Consider the following 16541-nt stretch of genomic DNA (forward strand, 5'->3'; position numbering starts at 1 on the left):
TTTTACTTGTATCCGAAATCTGTCTCGATTAACAAGATCTCAAATTTCTAAGCATAAATGTCGTACTTGGTTGTGCGATAGGTGTCTGTCTCATTTTAATTTCGAAAGATATTTGTTGAAGCACCGAGCTGATTGCATGAATTTAAACAAAACCAAAGTTATTCTACCTACAGATGAGGAAAAAATACTGAAATTCAAAAATTTCAAGCACAAAGAAACCGTTCCATTCTGCATTTACGCGGATCTCGAATGTTTACTGGAACCTACGCTCAAAAAGATGGGTACAAGAACAATTTATCAGAAGCATCTTCCGTATAGTATAGCTTACTATCTACATTGTGCGTTTGACGACTCGCTCTCAAAATTCAAAATTAATCGCGGAGAGACTTGCGTTCAATGGTTTGTGAACGAGTTAGCGGAATTGGCACATTCGTTAGAGGGATACTACAAGACTGTTGTACCGATGGAACCGCTCAATTTCAATCAAATCAACGAATTTCACTCAACAACAGTGTGTCACATTTGTGAAAAACCGTTTACACTCACAGACGTGAAACATCGTGATCACTGCCATTTCACGGGAAAGTACCGTGGTGCTGCTCACCGAGGTTGCAATCTAAATTACCAAAATTCGCACATTATCCCAGTGATATTCCACAATCTGTCGGGTTACGATTCACATTTTCTGATCAAAGCACTGGCTACATCGTTCGAGGGCAGAATTGAGCTTCTACCCGTAAACAAAGAAAAGTACATTTCTTTTACAAAATATGTCAAGGGGACAGATATAAAGTTTAGATTCGTAGATTCGTACCGTTTCATGCCCAGTAGTCTTGAGAAATTAGCGACGTATCTCGGTGATGATCAGAAATCAATCACACGAAAATTTTATCGTAGCTCAGATAAATTTCAGTTATTGACCAGAAAAGGAGTGTTCCCGTACGAATACATAGACAGTTGGGAGAAGCTCGAGGACACACGGCTACCATCCAAACAACAATTTTACTCAAAATTAAATGATCGGGATATATCAGACGACGACTATGCACATGCATGTAAAGTTTGGCAAACTTTTAACGTTCAAACTTTGGGAGAGTATTCGGACTTGTATTTACAGACGGACGTGTTTTTACTAGCCGACATTTTTCAAAACTTTTGACAGAGCTGTTGGACGACGTACAAACTGGACCAGTTACATTACTACACAGCGCCCGGTCTGTCGTTTGATGCGATGTTAAAATGTACAGGCATCGAACTCGAGTTTCTCACCAACATAGACATGGTTATGTTTATCGAAAAGGGTATTCGAGGTGGTGTGTCACGGTGTTCGAACAGAAACGCAAAGGCCAACAATAGATATATGGGAGAGGAATTCGATCCTGAGGTCGAAGAATCTTATCTCATGTACTTTGACGTTAATAATTTGTAAGGTGCTGCTATGAGCTTTGCTCTGCCATACAGTTCCTTCGAATGGTTATCAGACTTCGGACAATGCGACGTTCCTACCATCTCAGACGATGCTGAGTTTGGTTACATACTGGAGGTGGATTTGGAATATCCTGAGGAACTGCATGAAATTCATAAGGATTTACCACTGTGTCCGGAGCACTACTTACCTCCGATCTCGAATAGTAAGCAACCGAAATTGACGCCCACGCTACTTTCCAAGAAAAACTACGTTGTTCACTATAGGGTTTTGAAACAATGCTTACAATCAGGCTTAAAATTACTCAAAATACACAGAGTTCTCAAATTCAGACAAACCCCGTGGCTCAAAAAATACGTAGATTTGAATACCGATTTGCGCAAGAAATCTCAGAACGAATTCGAGAAAAATTTTTACAAACTGATGAACAACGCAGTTTTTGGCAAAACAATGGAAAATGTTAGGAAGTATAGAGATGTCCGACTGATCACGAAATGGGATGGAAGATACGGTGCTAGAGCTACCATAGCCAAACCCAATTTTCACAGCTGCACCGTTTTCGGCAAACATATAATTATCGTTGAAATGAGTAAGACGAAAGTCAAGTTGAATAAACCATTGTATGCAGGTTTCTCCATCATGGATCTGGCTAAAACATATATCTACGATTTTCATTACAATTACATTAAGCAGAAATTCGGCAACCGAGCAATATTAATGTACACGGATACCGACAGTTTTATTTACAATTTTACCGTCCCCGACATATACGAACACATGAAGGAGGACTTGCACAAATTCGATACGTCTGATTATCCGCTTGACAACGTTTACGGAATACCTCGAGCAAACAAAAAAGTTCTCGGCTTGATGAAAGATGAGAATAATGGAAAAATAATGCTGGAATTTGTAGGATTAAGAGCTAAACTGTACGCATTCCGAGTCTTGGGAGATGAGAAAGACAATAAACGTGCCAAAGGTGTCAAAGGATGAGCGTTGAGAAAAATAACTTTCAACGATTATTTGGAATGTGTTTTGAACCGTGAAAATCTATCCTCAAATCAGCATTTGATATTGAGTCGAAAGCACGAGGTATACACCGTAGAACAGCAGAAAGTAGCACTGAGCTGGAATGACGACAAGCGGATCGTGTTTCAAAATACAACCGACACGCTTCCGTGGGGCTACAAGCCTACACCTTAGCTTTGTAATTTATAACTGTACCATGTCTGTCGATTGTCTAAAAAATAAAGACGCATACTTGTTGTGTGTCGGATATAAAATAAAGAGGGACATACGTTTTTACAAAAAAATTCATTTATTCAAATGTTACGTATCCGATTCGTTTATCCAACTGTTGTGTGTATTGTCAAAACCTAACCATTTAACGTATATTTTTCTTCCACGCTTCTTGAGCACCTTCTCCACCAGATATATATCCGGATGCTTAACCTTGAGGAGCTCTTGTTCGTAGAAACCACCAGCGATGGGTTGATCTCGATAGTCTTTGAGCTTTCGTCACAGGATGAGTATTTTCCACTCGACTTATCGTGAATATTTCAGTCGTCCAATTGGGAGTGTAACCTTTCTCGAAGACATTTTTGAATTTGCTGATTTGAACTTTGTCGCCAGATTTGAATTTTGCCGATACGGTAGGTATCGCTCGAAGCCCTCCGTACGCCTGACGCAATAACAGCCTCTCGTTTGCAACGGTGACATCCGACGGTTTCATTCTTATGGTTCGGTGTTTGGTGTTGTTGTAAGCCGAAACCAAATCGAATAAGATATCGAGCCACTTGAAGCTTCCTTGCATGCTGAACCGTGTCCACATTTTACCTTTCAGCGTGCGATTGAAACGTTCACAGATCGAAACCTTCAAATTACTGTACGTGGAGTAAAGTTTGATTCCGTAGCGTGTCATAAGCGATTCGAATTTCGAGTTGTAAAATTCCGTTCCTCTTTTGACGTGTAAATTTTTCGGTACTCGTCCTTGGACAAGCACAGATTCCATTGCCTTCGTAACATCATCTCCAGACTTGCTCTTTATCGGTATAGCCCACGCATACTTTGAAAATATATCAATGACTATGAGCATATACTTGTAACCTTTGTTTTGTCCAGCGTACGACGTCATATCAACAAGATCCGCCTGCCAGGTCTCGTCGATGCCGCGCACGTCTACACGTCGACGCGGGTAATTCCGGCGTGCAGGCTTATGCAGTTCCGTCACCAGTGCTTGCTTTTTCTCGTTCATATTCCAACGCTATTAGTCTGGTGTCCAATTTGGAAATGATTTCCGCGTTTCGAATCGACAAGTCTCTGTCTGTTTTAAAGTCTGTGTAGAAGGTATTCAAGGCTTTTTTTCGTGGTGATCTCCAAAGCTTTGATCATTTGATCGAGGTTGTCGATTTGTTTTTGCAGCACGCTGAATTTTCGTCTCAAGGTTTTCAAAGTTACAGCATTGTTCGGCTCTGCGGGATCTGCGACGTTGCACAGTCTCTTGTTCCGTATATCGTAATGCCCGTCCGCTGTTATTTGAAACCCGACACCCGGAGGACCACGAGTGCTCGCGGTCGTCTTTTTATCCAGCTGACGTCCAAACACGTCGACGCTTATCTCGGTAATGAATGCAAAAATGACGGGAGCTGCTTAATAAATGATTCCTGCTTCGCGTAGCTCTTCGATAATGGAGATTATTTCGTTATTGTGACTCGGATTTCCCGCTGCCTGAGATGCCAGGAGTAAACGAAGACGCTTCACTAACTCGTTTGGATCATCCCAGAAGACGTATTCCGTTTCAACACCTTGTCTAGTGATCATAGCTTGCGGAAGTAGACCTTTACCCTTTCGGCGAGGTGATGGGGAATATTCCATTAATTCGGCAATGACATTTCTAAATTTGTAACTAATATCGTTTCGAACAGCCCCATCGGATGAATAATACTTCGTATGCGCGTTCGTTGCGAGGATTATGTTTTTAAAATTTTCCCGATCTCCGGCGCTCACAGAAGAACCGTCAGGCTTCTTTTTGAACAAAAGTTCCAGCAAACCCTTCGTTTTCGGGTAACGCGTGTCGCCAATACGAACGTAGTCACTCTCAAAAGATATCAACGAATCACCAATCATTGGTCCGTTTGAGAGGTTGCGTACACCGTACACGTTGTCCAATTCGCCTTTTGTCTTCGCATCTCTCATCAGTGCAAAATACTCGTCCTCGATTTTCTCGACCGGTGTTTCTACGATTGTTTCATCCCCCGCCGAAGCAAAGGAATCGTCCATTTTCGAGACAGTTTCATTTTTCGTTTCATTTCTCATCTGCTTTATTTCTTCTTTAATTTCTTCCACCTCTTGTTTGACAGGTTTGGTATCTTTTGTAACATTCACCAGTTCTTGCAACGGAGTCACTACTGGTTTGAAAACGTCACTCAATTTCTGAGTCGTAGATTCCCTGCCCGACTTGAGCAATCTGTGTTTTCGACGGATCGCAGCACTTGCTTGAGCGATCTGATGTATGACATCTTTTTGCTTGGAAATTTCAGAGCTCTCCATGTTGACGCAACTGAGTCTGCAACGCTACTGCGTCTCTCGCTCGAAAACGCTAGATCTTATTCCTTTTCCAGGCTAACAAAAGAATCGAATCCCCTCCTGTATCGTCCTTCGTTGAGCTCACTGTCTTTGTCGATCACCAGAAACCCATATTTGTCACCGTTCCAGCATGCCGCACACAAGTCTTTAAACTCTGTGTAAGACATATCGGTGTTTAGATGGTCGTTGTATACGTGTCTCAGGTTCATGTCGTCTTGTTTGAATAAAAAGAGTAAGTTTACGTTGTCGCGCACGAGATGTTTGGGAATCCGCGCGTACGTCTGACAGAGATAGAAACAGTCAACGTCGTGATGTCTACCCATGCAAAAGTAGACTCTAATATTGTCCTGCTTCTCGCACGCTACATCGTCGAATATGATTCTTGAGTTGGGCTGTGCTTCTTCCTGTGTAATTACTTGTTCACGCTCGGTAAACGCAAAATACTCCGTATTCTCAACATGGTCCAGCAATTGCTTCAACAATTGGTATTCAGGTTGGTTGAGAGATTTCGAGTAGATGTAGATATTATCAAATCTGAGTCCGTTGGGATGGGTTATAAGTGTGAGCAACGCATCAGTTTTACCACAATTCGACGGTCCACAGAATATCGCACGTACACTGTTCGGGAGTAATTCACCGTGCCGTTTGTGTCTTTCGACATTTTGCTCCGAAAGTTTGTCAAAATTCATCACGGGAAGCTTGGTAGGTTGTTTCTCAAACCGCATCTCGGACATGACTGATCGGATTTGCTATAAATACCCCGTTTTAAACCACTTTTCTTCAGTCAACGCACGAACATGATCGCGTACAGAGGTAAACGAAGCAGCAGCAGGCGGCAACATCGTGGCAAGGGTCTGGTGAATAGAATCATCAACAAACTTCCGATCGAGTTGCATGTTCCCGGTGACCAATACTGCGGTCCTGGCACCAAGTTGACGAAAAGACTTGCGAGAGGCGATTCCGGTATCAATCCTCTCGATGCAGCGTGTAAGGAACACGATATAGCGTATTCGAAAAATCGTGAGAACCTTGGGGTTAGAAACGAGGCTGATAGGGTGTTGGCTGAGAAAGCTTGGAAACGGGTTCTCGCAAAGGACGCAAATTTGGGTAAAAAGGCAGCCGCTTAGGAATTCGAAAGTCAAAAAATGTGACCTTGAGAAAAATTGTAAATGCTGCAAAACGTTCTATGGTTCCTAGCAACGATGCAAAAGTAGCTATCGAATCTGCGCTGAAGGGAGCTGAGAACGCCGTTAAAAAAGCGGGTGGTAAATGTAAAGTGCGAACACCTCGCGTCCTACCGGTACCTTCGAAAGTCGGTGGTTTTCTACCGTTTCTGATTCCTATTTTTGCCGGTCTCAGCGCTACGGGTGCGTTAGCCGGTGGTGCGGCAGGTATAGCAAAAGCTGTGAACGATGCGAGCGCGGCTAAACGAGAATTGGAGGAAAGCAAACGACACAACAAAACTATGGAAGCTATCGCGTTGGGCGAAGGGCTTCATACGAAACCGTACAAAACAGGTCTTGGTCTCCATCTTTCGAAAAACTAGATGCGATGCTACCACGTCGAGCGTTGACTGATTGGGACTTGTTGAAATATGCAAAAATCTTTAAGGTTCCGCATTTCCGCGGTGTTTTCATGCGAAACGAAATGCCCGAAAACGGTCCACGAAAAAACGAGTCAGCTGTAATCAACCTTGACGACAAAGACGGTCCGGGAACACACTGGGTTGCATACAAGAAACGCGACAATAATACTGATTACTTTGACAGTTTCGGCAACCTTCAACCACCCTCAGACCTTATAAAATACCTCGGCGTTGGTAGCGTCAAATACAATCATGAGAGGTACCAGGATTATGATACATTTGAATGCGGACACTTGTGTCTGAAATTTCTGAGTGGTGAGCTATATAAACATGGTGCGTGATTCGTCAAAGTCAGTCTACCACTCGCAGTCATGGATGATTCGTTAACGTTAACGATTTCGGGAACCTCTTCGATACTCGAGGCACAATATTTCCCACCGATCGAACTTGCTCGTGATAAAAGTTATGCTCTTGGCTTGGTAGAATTGTTAACCTTTAATTCGATTCCCAACGTTGATGTCGGTCACAATAAAATTTACGTAGCTGACAAAGTGATCACCATACCTACCGGCAGCTACGAGATCGAGGACATAGAAAAGTATCTTCAAAACGTGCTAAAAAATACAGATATCAGGCTCGCCATCAAACCCAACAATAATACATTACGCAGCGAAATCACATGCAACCGCACGATTAACTTTGAGCCGAATGATTCCATTGCTCAACTTTTGGGATTTACACCACGTGTATTGGAGGTTGATAAAACTCACGAATCAGACGTGCCTGTAACTATACTCAGGGTCAACGCGTTGCGAGTCGAGTGTAGCATTACAACGGGCGCCTACGTCAATGGACACAAAGTACACACTATTCACGAGTTTTTCCCGACCATCCCACCAGGATATAAGATCGTGGAAGTACCGTCGCACGTCATTTACCTTCCGATCACCGTCAAGACCATAGATCACGTTCAGCTCCGGTTAGTGGATCAAGACGGAGACCTGGTTAATTTTCGTCGAGAAGTTATTACTGTAAGACTACACATCAAATCGCAATAAACGATGGGAATTGTATATAACAGACTGCCAAAGAGTAGGTATATCAGTAAGTCGACATGCCCCGATCAAGTCAGTCGTCGATCGATTCCCGAACCGCTAACACCTCGAAACGTGGAGTTCCTGATAGCTCTGGGTCTGAAACTGACACCTTTTGGAAGAGGAATTTCCGACAAATAAAAATCCGATTTTGCTTTTTTATCATCTGCTACGTGCCATGGAGGAGGAAATCTTGAGCATTCAAACACCAGTCGTCTTTGACAAATCCGTTGCGCATTACGAGATTCACGCTCACAAACCTTACGCCTCGTCAACTTTCAACAACAGCGATGAAATTCGAATCACCGTTCAGCATCAGGATTTATGCATATTACCCAGCAAAAGTTCGGTACATATCCACGGACGACTCCTCAAGCCTGATGGTACAGCTACTGTGAACACACAGCTCGTGAACAACGCCATCTGTCATCTGTTTGAAGAAATTCGCTACGAAATTAACGCAGTTGAGGTTGATAGAAGCAAGAACGTTGCCTTGACAAGTCTCATGAAGGGTTACGCTTCCCTGCACCCTGGTCAGACTTGGCTGATGGAGAACGCTGGATGGCTTGATGTAGAAGAGAAGAAAAAATTAACCGATGCCGATGGTAACTTTGACGTACTGATACCGCTCAGCATGATATTGGGTTTCGCTGAAGACTACCGCAAGATCGTTGTCAACGCTGAACATGTGTTAATTTTGACGAGATCAAAAACTGACGTCAACGCAATCATGCAGACTCAAGAGGATTCAAAATCACGATCAATGCAGTGGAATGGCTAATACCGTATTTGAAACTCGCGGATCAGAAAAAAGTTGACCTACTCAATTTCATTCAGAGAGATCCGCCTATTTCGATGAGCTTCCGCAGTTGGGAATTGTACGAATATCCCTTACTTCCCACAACATCGAAACACGTTTGGACTGTGAAAACTTCCACTCAGCTTGAAAAACCTCGGTACGTCATTTTGGGTTTCCAAACAAGTAGAAAGAACAAGACCGGCAAGAACGCAAGTCATTTCGATCATTGCAATATCACGGACGTCAAGCTATTTTTAAACTCTCAATCTTATCCGTACGGTAACCTGAACCTCAACATGAGTCGTAATCTGTACGCGCTCCTGTACGAGATGTACGCAAACTTCCAAGCTACCTACTACGACAAGAACCCCGAGCCGTTGCTGACAAAGAGTGAATTCCTTTGAGACGTCCCCTTATTCGTTATCGACTGTTCAAAACAAAACGAATCTTTGAAGTACGGACCTGTCGACATCCGTCTTGAATTTGAAGCTGAAGCCAACTTTCCCGCTGAAACATTGGCGTACTGCTTGATTGTTCACGATCGTATTGTCGAATACAACCCGCTCAGTGGTGGGGTGAAAAAGTTGGTATAAAAGCTGACCCGTTCCCACCATCTCGCACAGTTCAATGATGGAGCTTATCGTTGACATACAAGGCTTTCGTAGACCTTTCAACAATACCTTCACATTAAAAGAATTGGCTATAATTTCAATCTACTCGGAAGCATCTCCATCAGTGTTTTTCTTCAAGCCACCTTACAAATGGAATTTACTGGACGTCAAATACAAAAGCCAAAATTCTTGGTTGGAACGCGATTTTCACGGCTTACCTTGGAGCTGTGGAACCATACCTTTTGAGGAAGTTGAGTGGACCATTCAAGACAGGCTGCGCAAAGCTCAAACCGTGTACGTAAAAGAAGAAGAAAAACGAGATTGGTTGCTCAAAATCGTTCCGAAAGTTCAAATCATCGATATGCTGGACTTTGACTGCCCGTCGCTTCAAACCTTGCAAGAAACTTCAGCTGTGTCTCTAAGATGCGACCTTCACACAATACCCAACGCAATCTGTGCAGCACAAAACGTTTGCATACTTCAAAATTGGCCACAAAATCATCGTACTGTCCGGATGGCGAGGGTGTACGATTTGTGTTACTGCGCAGAAGCGTCTACAAGAACGGTCCCGCATTCCTGGCGAATATATCACCCTGGTCATGATACTGTTGAATAGAATTATTGTACTATTTTTGTGAAGTAATTGTCAACCGTACTCTAAAAATTGTACTCAATAAAACTGTTTTTCAAAGAATATTCATGAAATAATTTTATACCTTCACCTTAGCTCTTAAGAGAGAATTTTTTTCAATACGAAGCTTACGTAAGATTCGACCTTGCTCACTCAAACCGAGTTATGTTTTGCATTCCTAGAGCGATAGTAACCCAACACCGCAGATCCTTGGCTCTGAATGTACCGCAGCTTTTGGCCGACCTTGCACTCCGATCTTGTCTGAACCCGTCCAAAATTCATCGTAGAGTTCACATTACAAGACGCAAAAGCAGCTCGAAAACCTCCATCGTTGCTTAGTGGTGTTCGGAGTAGCATTTTCTTAGATTTCAAGACTTAATTCTAGATACAATTACAAGGTACAAAACGTACGTAGGATTAAAGGTATACAAGATGGTTAGGCGATAAATGAAAAAAATATTCATAATTTCAATCTTTTTTTTTTTTGTTTATTGAACGTAAGACTTACACAGAACATTGTATATTTGAATGCGATACTCAGATTATACGTATACGAATTCAAGTTGACCGTACCGTCCGCCAAGATAGCGTAGATGCAACCGTATCTCCTTACTGGCTGTCGTCACCTTCTGGAACAAATCTTCATTTTCGTGGAGGGCCTTGGTCAGTCGGTTGGGCAGAAAAATCGTGAAAGAGTCATCCAAGTCCAGAACGATTTTGTCACCAAATTTCGTTTTAACCCGACGAACGCCACTGACTCGGTATTCGAAGTATACTTCGAGGTCCGAAAGCTTTTTCAAGGGCAGAAATGTCTCCAGGCGAGCGACTTCGTTCAATTTTGAAAAGTCCAAGATCGTTACGGTCGAGTTGTATGTGCTCGAAATCTCTTGTGAGTTGATTGAGGTCAGATCTGATTTTCAGCAGATGTTTTACTTCTCCAATATTCTTGAGGAGCAGTTTTAGTCGTTTCTTCAACTCACGTTGTTGTTCCAGAGCACTTCTCATTTGCAAAAAGAACAGCTTCAGACTGGCGATGAAGTTTTCACTTTTCGCTTATATAACGTTCTCCCACCACATAATTTGAAATTTGGTGGAGGGTAAGAAATGTCATGGGGCTGATATCAAATACGTATGTTTGTGTATGCGCGCGCACCTTTTAGCATTCCAAGAGCGATAGTAACCCAACACCGCAGATCCATGGCTTTGAATGTACCGCGACTATCGGTTGACCTTGGATATCAAACCGACATCCGAGTAAGTGAAAAACAATTCTCGGAACCATTAATTTTGGAATGTCACGTGGTTGATAACGTGGGAAAGGAATGTGAGGTGGTTGATGTTACACACCAGCGATATCCGAGTGGACAAAAAACAATTCTTCGAACTATTAATTTTGGAATGTCGCGTGGTTGATAACGTGGGAAAGGAATGTGAGGTGGTTGATGTTACACATCAGCAGTCCTACCGTGGGAAAGGAATTCGGAGTGGTTCATGTTACACATCAGCAGTCCTATCGTAGGAGAAGAATGCGGGACGGTAAAAAAGTTCTCGCCCGCGCTGCGCCCTCTACCGTTTGCAGGCGAGCACTACAGATCTTCGGTCGGTAAGATTGTCGGTAAAACAGCACGATTTTGACCCTCGATCGATACAACTGTCGGTAAGGTTGCACGGTTTTGACCTTCGGTACGGCAGACTGTGACGTCATCGCGGAAAAGGGTTTGCGTCTGGGCTGCGCGGAGCGGAAAAGGGTTTGAGTCTGGGGAGAATGTATAGGCGGACTGGTCGGCTTGGTCGGTAAGTGTCGGTAACAGGAATCTGCGTGTAGAACCCGCCTTGCTATACTACTTCCCCACCAAGGTATTTCATTTGCAGACGATTTTCCCCGGCCATGTTACACATTTCAGTCAGCTGATTAGAATCTTCTTGTAGAACCCTCACGATTCTCGGTGGTAAGAACACGTTGTATTCTCCATCGATCGTCGCCAGAACACGTACCCCGAATTTTGTTTTGACCAGTCGTAACCCGATGACGTCATACACCCCCTCAATTTCGAGTTCCGATATCTTCTTAATTGGCAGATTCTCTAGGCGGCTCACGTGGTTAATTTTTGTCAGATCCATTGCGTTTCAATCAGTTTCTTGTTTTTCCTTTTTTTTTACAAGTAAGAGCAGTTCACGACGCGAAGAGGCGATGAGAACAGAGTGACTATCGGAATAGGCTCACGTTTTATATACCACCCACCCCCACCACAAATTTCCATCGGACAAGTCTCGACACGCATTTTGTGAGAAGAATTTTGTGGAAAGAATTTTCATGGACCCAATTATTGGACCCCCCTGCCCCCAGACTGGTTTATTGACAATTCCACCCAGTGTTTCGTGGGAAAAAGATGTCACGATACATTCAAAAGCATTCAACCTCTATTTTGAAAAGATTTATTTCACCCCCCCCCCACTACCACCGCCACCCAATAAAAACACCCCATTCCACAGGTCTCGACCTGCATTTCATGTGAAAAATTTGACGATATATTCAAAGCATCCGACCGTTATTTTTTGAAAATATTACCCACAACCACATGATAAAATAAGAAAAAAGTTACCATCTTGCGGCGAGCAATGGAAAAATCACGCAGAGTGGATGGATGGAATATCGATTGATCGATAATGCGATGAAGGGGGCGCCACATACGGCAAACCTGCGGTAACACCCGGTAACACCAACTGTCGGTGAGATCAGAGATAACAATTTCGTCGGTAAAATGTTTACCATCTAACAATAAAAAATGTGTAATGTCTGCTCATCCGACGGTGAAAAAATCAAAATGATTGCTCATCCAACTAAGCAATAATCAAAATGGATGCTCATCCGACTAAGCAAATAATTCATTGTCAAACTGTGTGTCGGTAAAATCGGGTGAAAATACTGGTGTCGCCATCTATGTTAACGCTTCAGCCGGTAACAATATCGTGGGTAAAGCTTACCATCGCGGTGGCAACATACCGACTGTCGGTAAGGAATTGAGATACGCTCCCGGTACGCCGCCATTTTCTGGTGCAGAACTGTCGTATCTCGACTACTAGGGTGTCCCATTTTAAATAATACAGCTAAATATCTTGAGAAGCAATGATCACAGAGAAAAATGTTTCGTCTATAAGTTGTCGGGTACCGAGGGGGGCCAGATACTGGTGATATTCGTTTTCCTGTGAGTCGAAGCACCAAGATGATATAAAGGTCAACTTCGGTTTCATCAATGCAATCATATGTTTTTTATTTTTTTATCCGGTTGAGCGTTCAATTTTACATAAAAAAAACACCGAAACAAGAATGTGCTAAGATAAATGGTTCCGAAGACATTCCATTATTTTCAGAAATCTTTTGGACGTTCATATCTGAGCGCGTGTGTGTGTCGGTCGATGCACAATCTACTATCATGAATTGATCAGATGGTCGAACACATTACCTTCCTGGTTGATACACAATCGCAACCTATTTTTGAAACTTTCAATCCTTTGCAGAAGAACAGTTCTTGGTATACTTCTACAGACATTTCGTATACGGTTTTCCATATCTACTGCAGTGGTTGGCGCCTTTGCAAAAATTTTAATCTTGATGAATCCCCAAAGAAACAAATACCGCGAGGTCAGATCGGGAGATCTTGCGGGCCACTGGATGGGTCTACCGCGGCCGACCCAGTGATGTTGAAAAGTAGCGTTAAGATAAATACGCACAATCACACCCCAATGTGCTGGCGCTCCATCGTGTTGATACCACATTTGGTTTCTGGTATTCAGATCAACATCCATCAATAATATTGGAAATTCATCACGCAGAAATCTGAGGTATTCAGCGCTATTAAGTCTGCCAGGGAAAAAGAATGGACCCACCAAGTAACCGTTGATTATCCCACACCAGTCATTCAAACTCCAACGGTGCTGGAAGTCTACTTGGTGATGTCAGTAAAGATTTTCGGCTGATCAATAATGAGAGTTATAACGATTCAACTGACCGGTATTGTGAAACGTAGCTTCGTTATTGAATAGTACGTTTCGGAAAGTGGAGAAATCCGAACGTGTTGTTGGGACCAAAGACAAAATGCCTCTCTTAGATGCATATCATCGTCGGTGAATGCTTGGGTCATAGTAATATGGTTCGGATGAAAATAGTAATTGAGTAAGATTCTGCTTGCTGTATTGCGCGGAATACCCAGATGTCTGAATTTCTCTCGAAAGGACTCTCGGATCATCGCAGCCTGCAGCATTTCTGCGTCGTCGTACTCTTCTAATTACGCGTCGTCGTTCGCGGATTTCTATGTATCTGATCACAGAGGGATTGGGATGATGAGCTCTAACAGGAAATCTTCGACGGTAGAGTTGTGCTGCCCTTCTGAAGTTATATCGAGATTCACCAAGCACCAGAAAAATTTCTACGATTTCACTTCTACTGTACTCTTGCATTTTCCAGCTTGGGTACGCGCAATTTATCTTGATCACACCAACTTCTAAACGAATTAAAACATTACGTCGTTACAGCTTCTGAATAATTCTCAAACTCTCTTAGAAAGCGTCGTAGTTCATAAACATAACGAAACCGGGATTCCGAGAACTGTTCTTCTTCAAACAATTGAAAGTTTTAAAAATAGACTGCAATTGTGTATCAACCAGAAAAGTAATGAGTTCGACCATCTGATCAATTCATGAGGGTTGATTATGCGTCGACCGACCCACACACGCGTGCAAACATGAACGAATAAGAGATTTTTGAAAATAATGGAATATCTTCGGAACCATTCATCTTAGCACAATCTTGTTTCAGGTTTTTTTTTAATGTACAATTGAACGCTCGATTAAATGAAAAAGTAGAAAACGTATGATTCAATTGAGAAAACCGAAGTTGACCTTCATATCACCTTGGCGCGTCCACTCACAGGAAAACGAATATCACCAGTATCTGTCCCCCTCAGTACCCGACAACTTTTAGACGAAACGTTTTCTCTATGACCATTGCTTCTCAAGATATTCAAATGTATTATTTAAAATGGGACACTCTGTACATCTTATAGTGAACCATATCAGTATTCAGATCCAAAGAATAAACGTGATAACTTACCCTGTTCCATGTCGTTGAACACATTGGGATCCGTAAGGTTGAGACGATTCCTAACAAAGCATTAATCTGATATAGAACTATTATTAGAATATTGACTGCTTCTCAAAGGCATAAGTGAGTAAGCATTTGAGAAGTATTCGTAGTCTAAACTGATCTTGCAATGAACCTATCGTTTTGTATGGACAAAAGACAGCCTCTTGCTGAATGTAAGCCTCCTATCACCATTCCGAAGAGAGTTTTTACAGAAACAACTTGATTTAATAGAATTTTTTAATTTCCTTTGTCCGAACTCATAACAAATTTATTGTCTATAACTTCAAACATAGCCTATAGTCCAGTTACCGTGGGCCGTATAGAAGGCCGACTCTGTAATATTGAATACCAAAGCGATTCTTGATGGAAATTGTTTATTTGAGGTTGTATTAGGAGAATCTCTTCGAGTCACTGCAAATTGAACGTCCCCCAGGGGCATGAAAGCTTGCGGAATTCCAGTTGTTACGTCATAAGTGTAGAACGGTTGTTCCTACAACCAAAATAGTTAGTAACAAAATTGTAACTGATTGAATTCCTTACAAAATTGCCCTGTGGGAAATCTGTGTGCGACGTATAGATTCGGAGATATAGCCGTCCAAAGATGTGACTAAAATCTAAAAACTCGGCGGATGCACCAAATTTGCAATGATTCGCGACGTAGTTGTGTCGTCAAGCTGGTTCCACCGTTCTCAAAATGTAACACTTTTTAACAGAGATTGAGATAACATCAAAAATCAGTTTTTTACAGCTTTGCTAGCTTAAAACACTTCAAGTTTTGGGCATTCAGTTTTACTTTTTTTAAAAAATCATCAGTATATACCCTTTTACAAGTTCTGGTGTTAGGGAGGTTCTAGGCTGAAATCGCAAACTTTAGCTGGTGCGATTGATAAAAAATTTGACGTTCTGGAAATCACGTCTCTTGTATTAACCCTCTTAAAATTTGTCCAAAATATCATCAACTATCTAATTAGCAAATCCATGTTGTCTTTTTGAACAATCAATAACGATTTACGATGGAATAATACATTTTTTCAGCCATTTCGTGTTTCACCTCTACAAATTTATTGCTAGTGTAGCGACACAATTGAAATATTCTCTTTTTTCAGTGCACCCCTTCATCCACATGATTTCGCTAAATAATAATATCACGTGATTTTAATTTTCGAACGGCTCTACATCCGAAGCTATCCACCGCATACGATTTTACCATACGACAATTTTGTAGGAAGATCAGTCAGCTACAAATTAGATAATAGCTAGGAATCGAACCTGGAATCTAGCGATGCTTTACCGGAGACTTACTCCACTAGACCACCTAGCCGCCCTGACTCTGTTGTCATTAATTTCTCTCATAACCGGTGGGTTCAAATTTGTTTTCATGTGCCCGATTTGTATGAGTGAGAAATTCTTCTCTGCATGCACGATGTAAGGAGACTGTAGTGTGTAGATGTTTATGTTTACCCTTTTCAATCCTTTGCTTCCGATGAGAAGCCCGTAAGACGGCAATGCCGTCTAATAAATGAGATGCGGGTGTGCAAAACATTAATCTACGAGAGAATTTTGTTGAGAATATGTAAATTTGAACAACTGGTGAATTTGAAAAATTAACGACGGAGCCAGGAATCGAACCTGGAATCTAGCGATGCTTTACCGGAGACTTACTCCAC

At 42.2% G+C, this 16541-nt stretch overlaps 1 protein-coding gene across 8 annotated transcripts in view; it reads right to left on the reverse strand.

The window, feature by feature from the left end:
• Positions 1-16541, reverse strand: part of LOC124224730 (uncharacterized) — a 219499-nt gene that overhangs the window by 45063 nt on the left and 157895 nt on the right. For all 8 annotated transcript variants that reach the window (XM_069133619.1, XM_046636923.2, XM_046636924.2 and 5 more), the window contains one exon: positions 14842-14891. In XM_069133619.1, the coding sequence (XP_068989720.1) occupies positions 14842-14891 (50 nt within the window). The remainder of the gene's footprint in view (positions 1-14841; positions 14892-16541) is intronic.

The sequence above is a fragment of the Neodiprion pinetum genome, chromosome 1, assembly GCF_021155775.2.
Source record: "Neodiprion pinetum isolate iyNeoPine1 chromosome 1, iyNeoPine1.2, whole genome shotgun sequence".
Classification (NCBI taxonomy): Eukaryota; Metazoa; Arthropoda; class Insecta; order Hymenoptera; family Diprionidae; genus Neodiprion; species Neodiprion pinetum.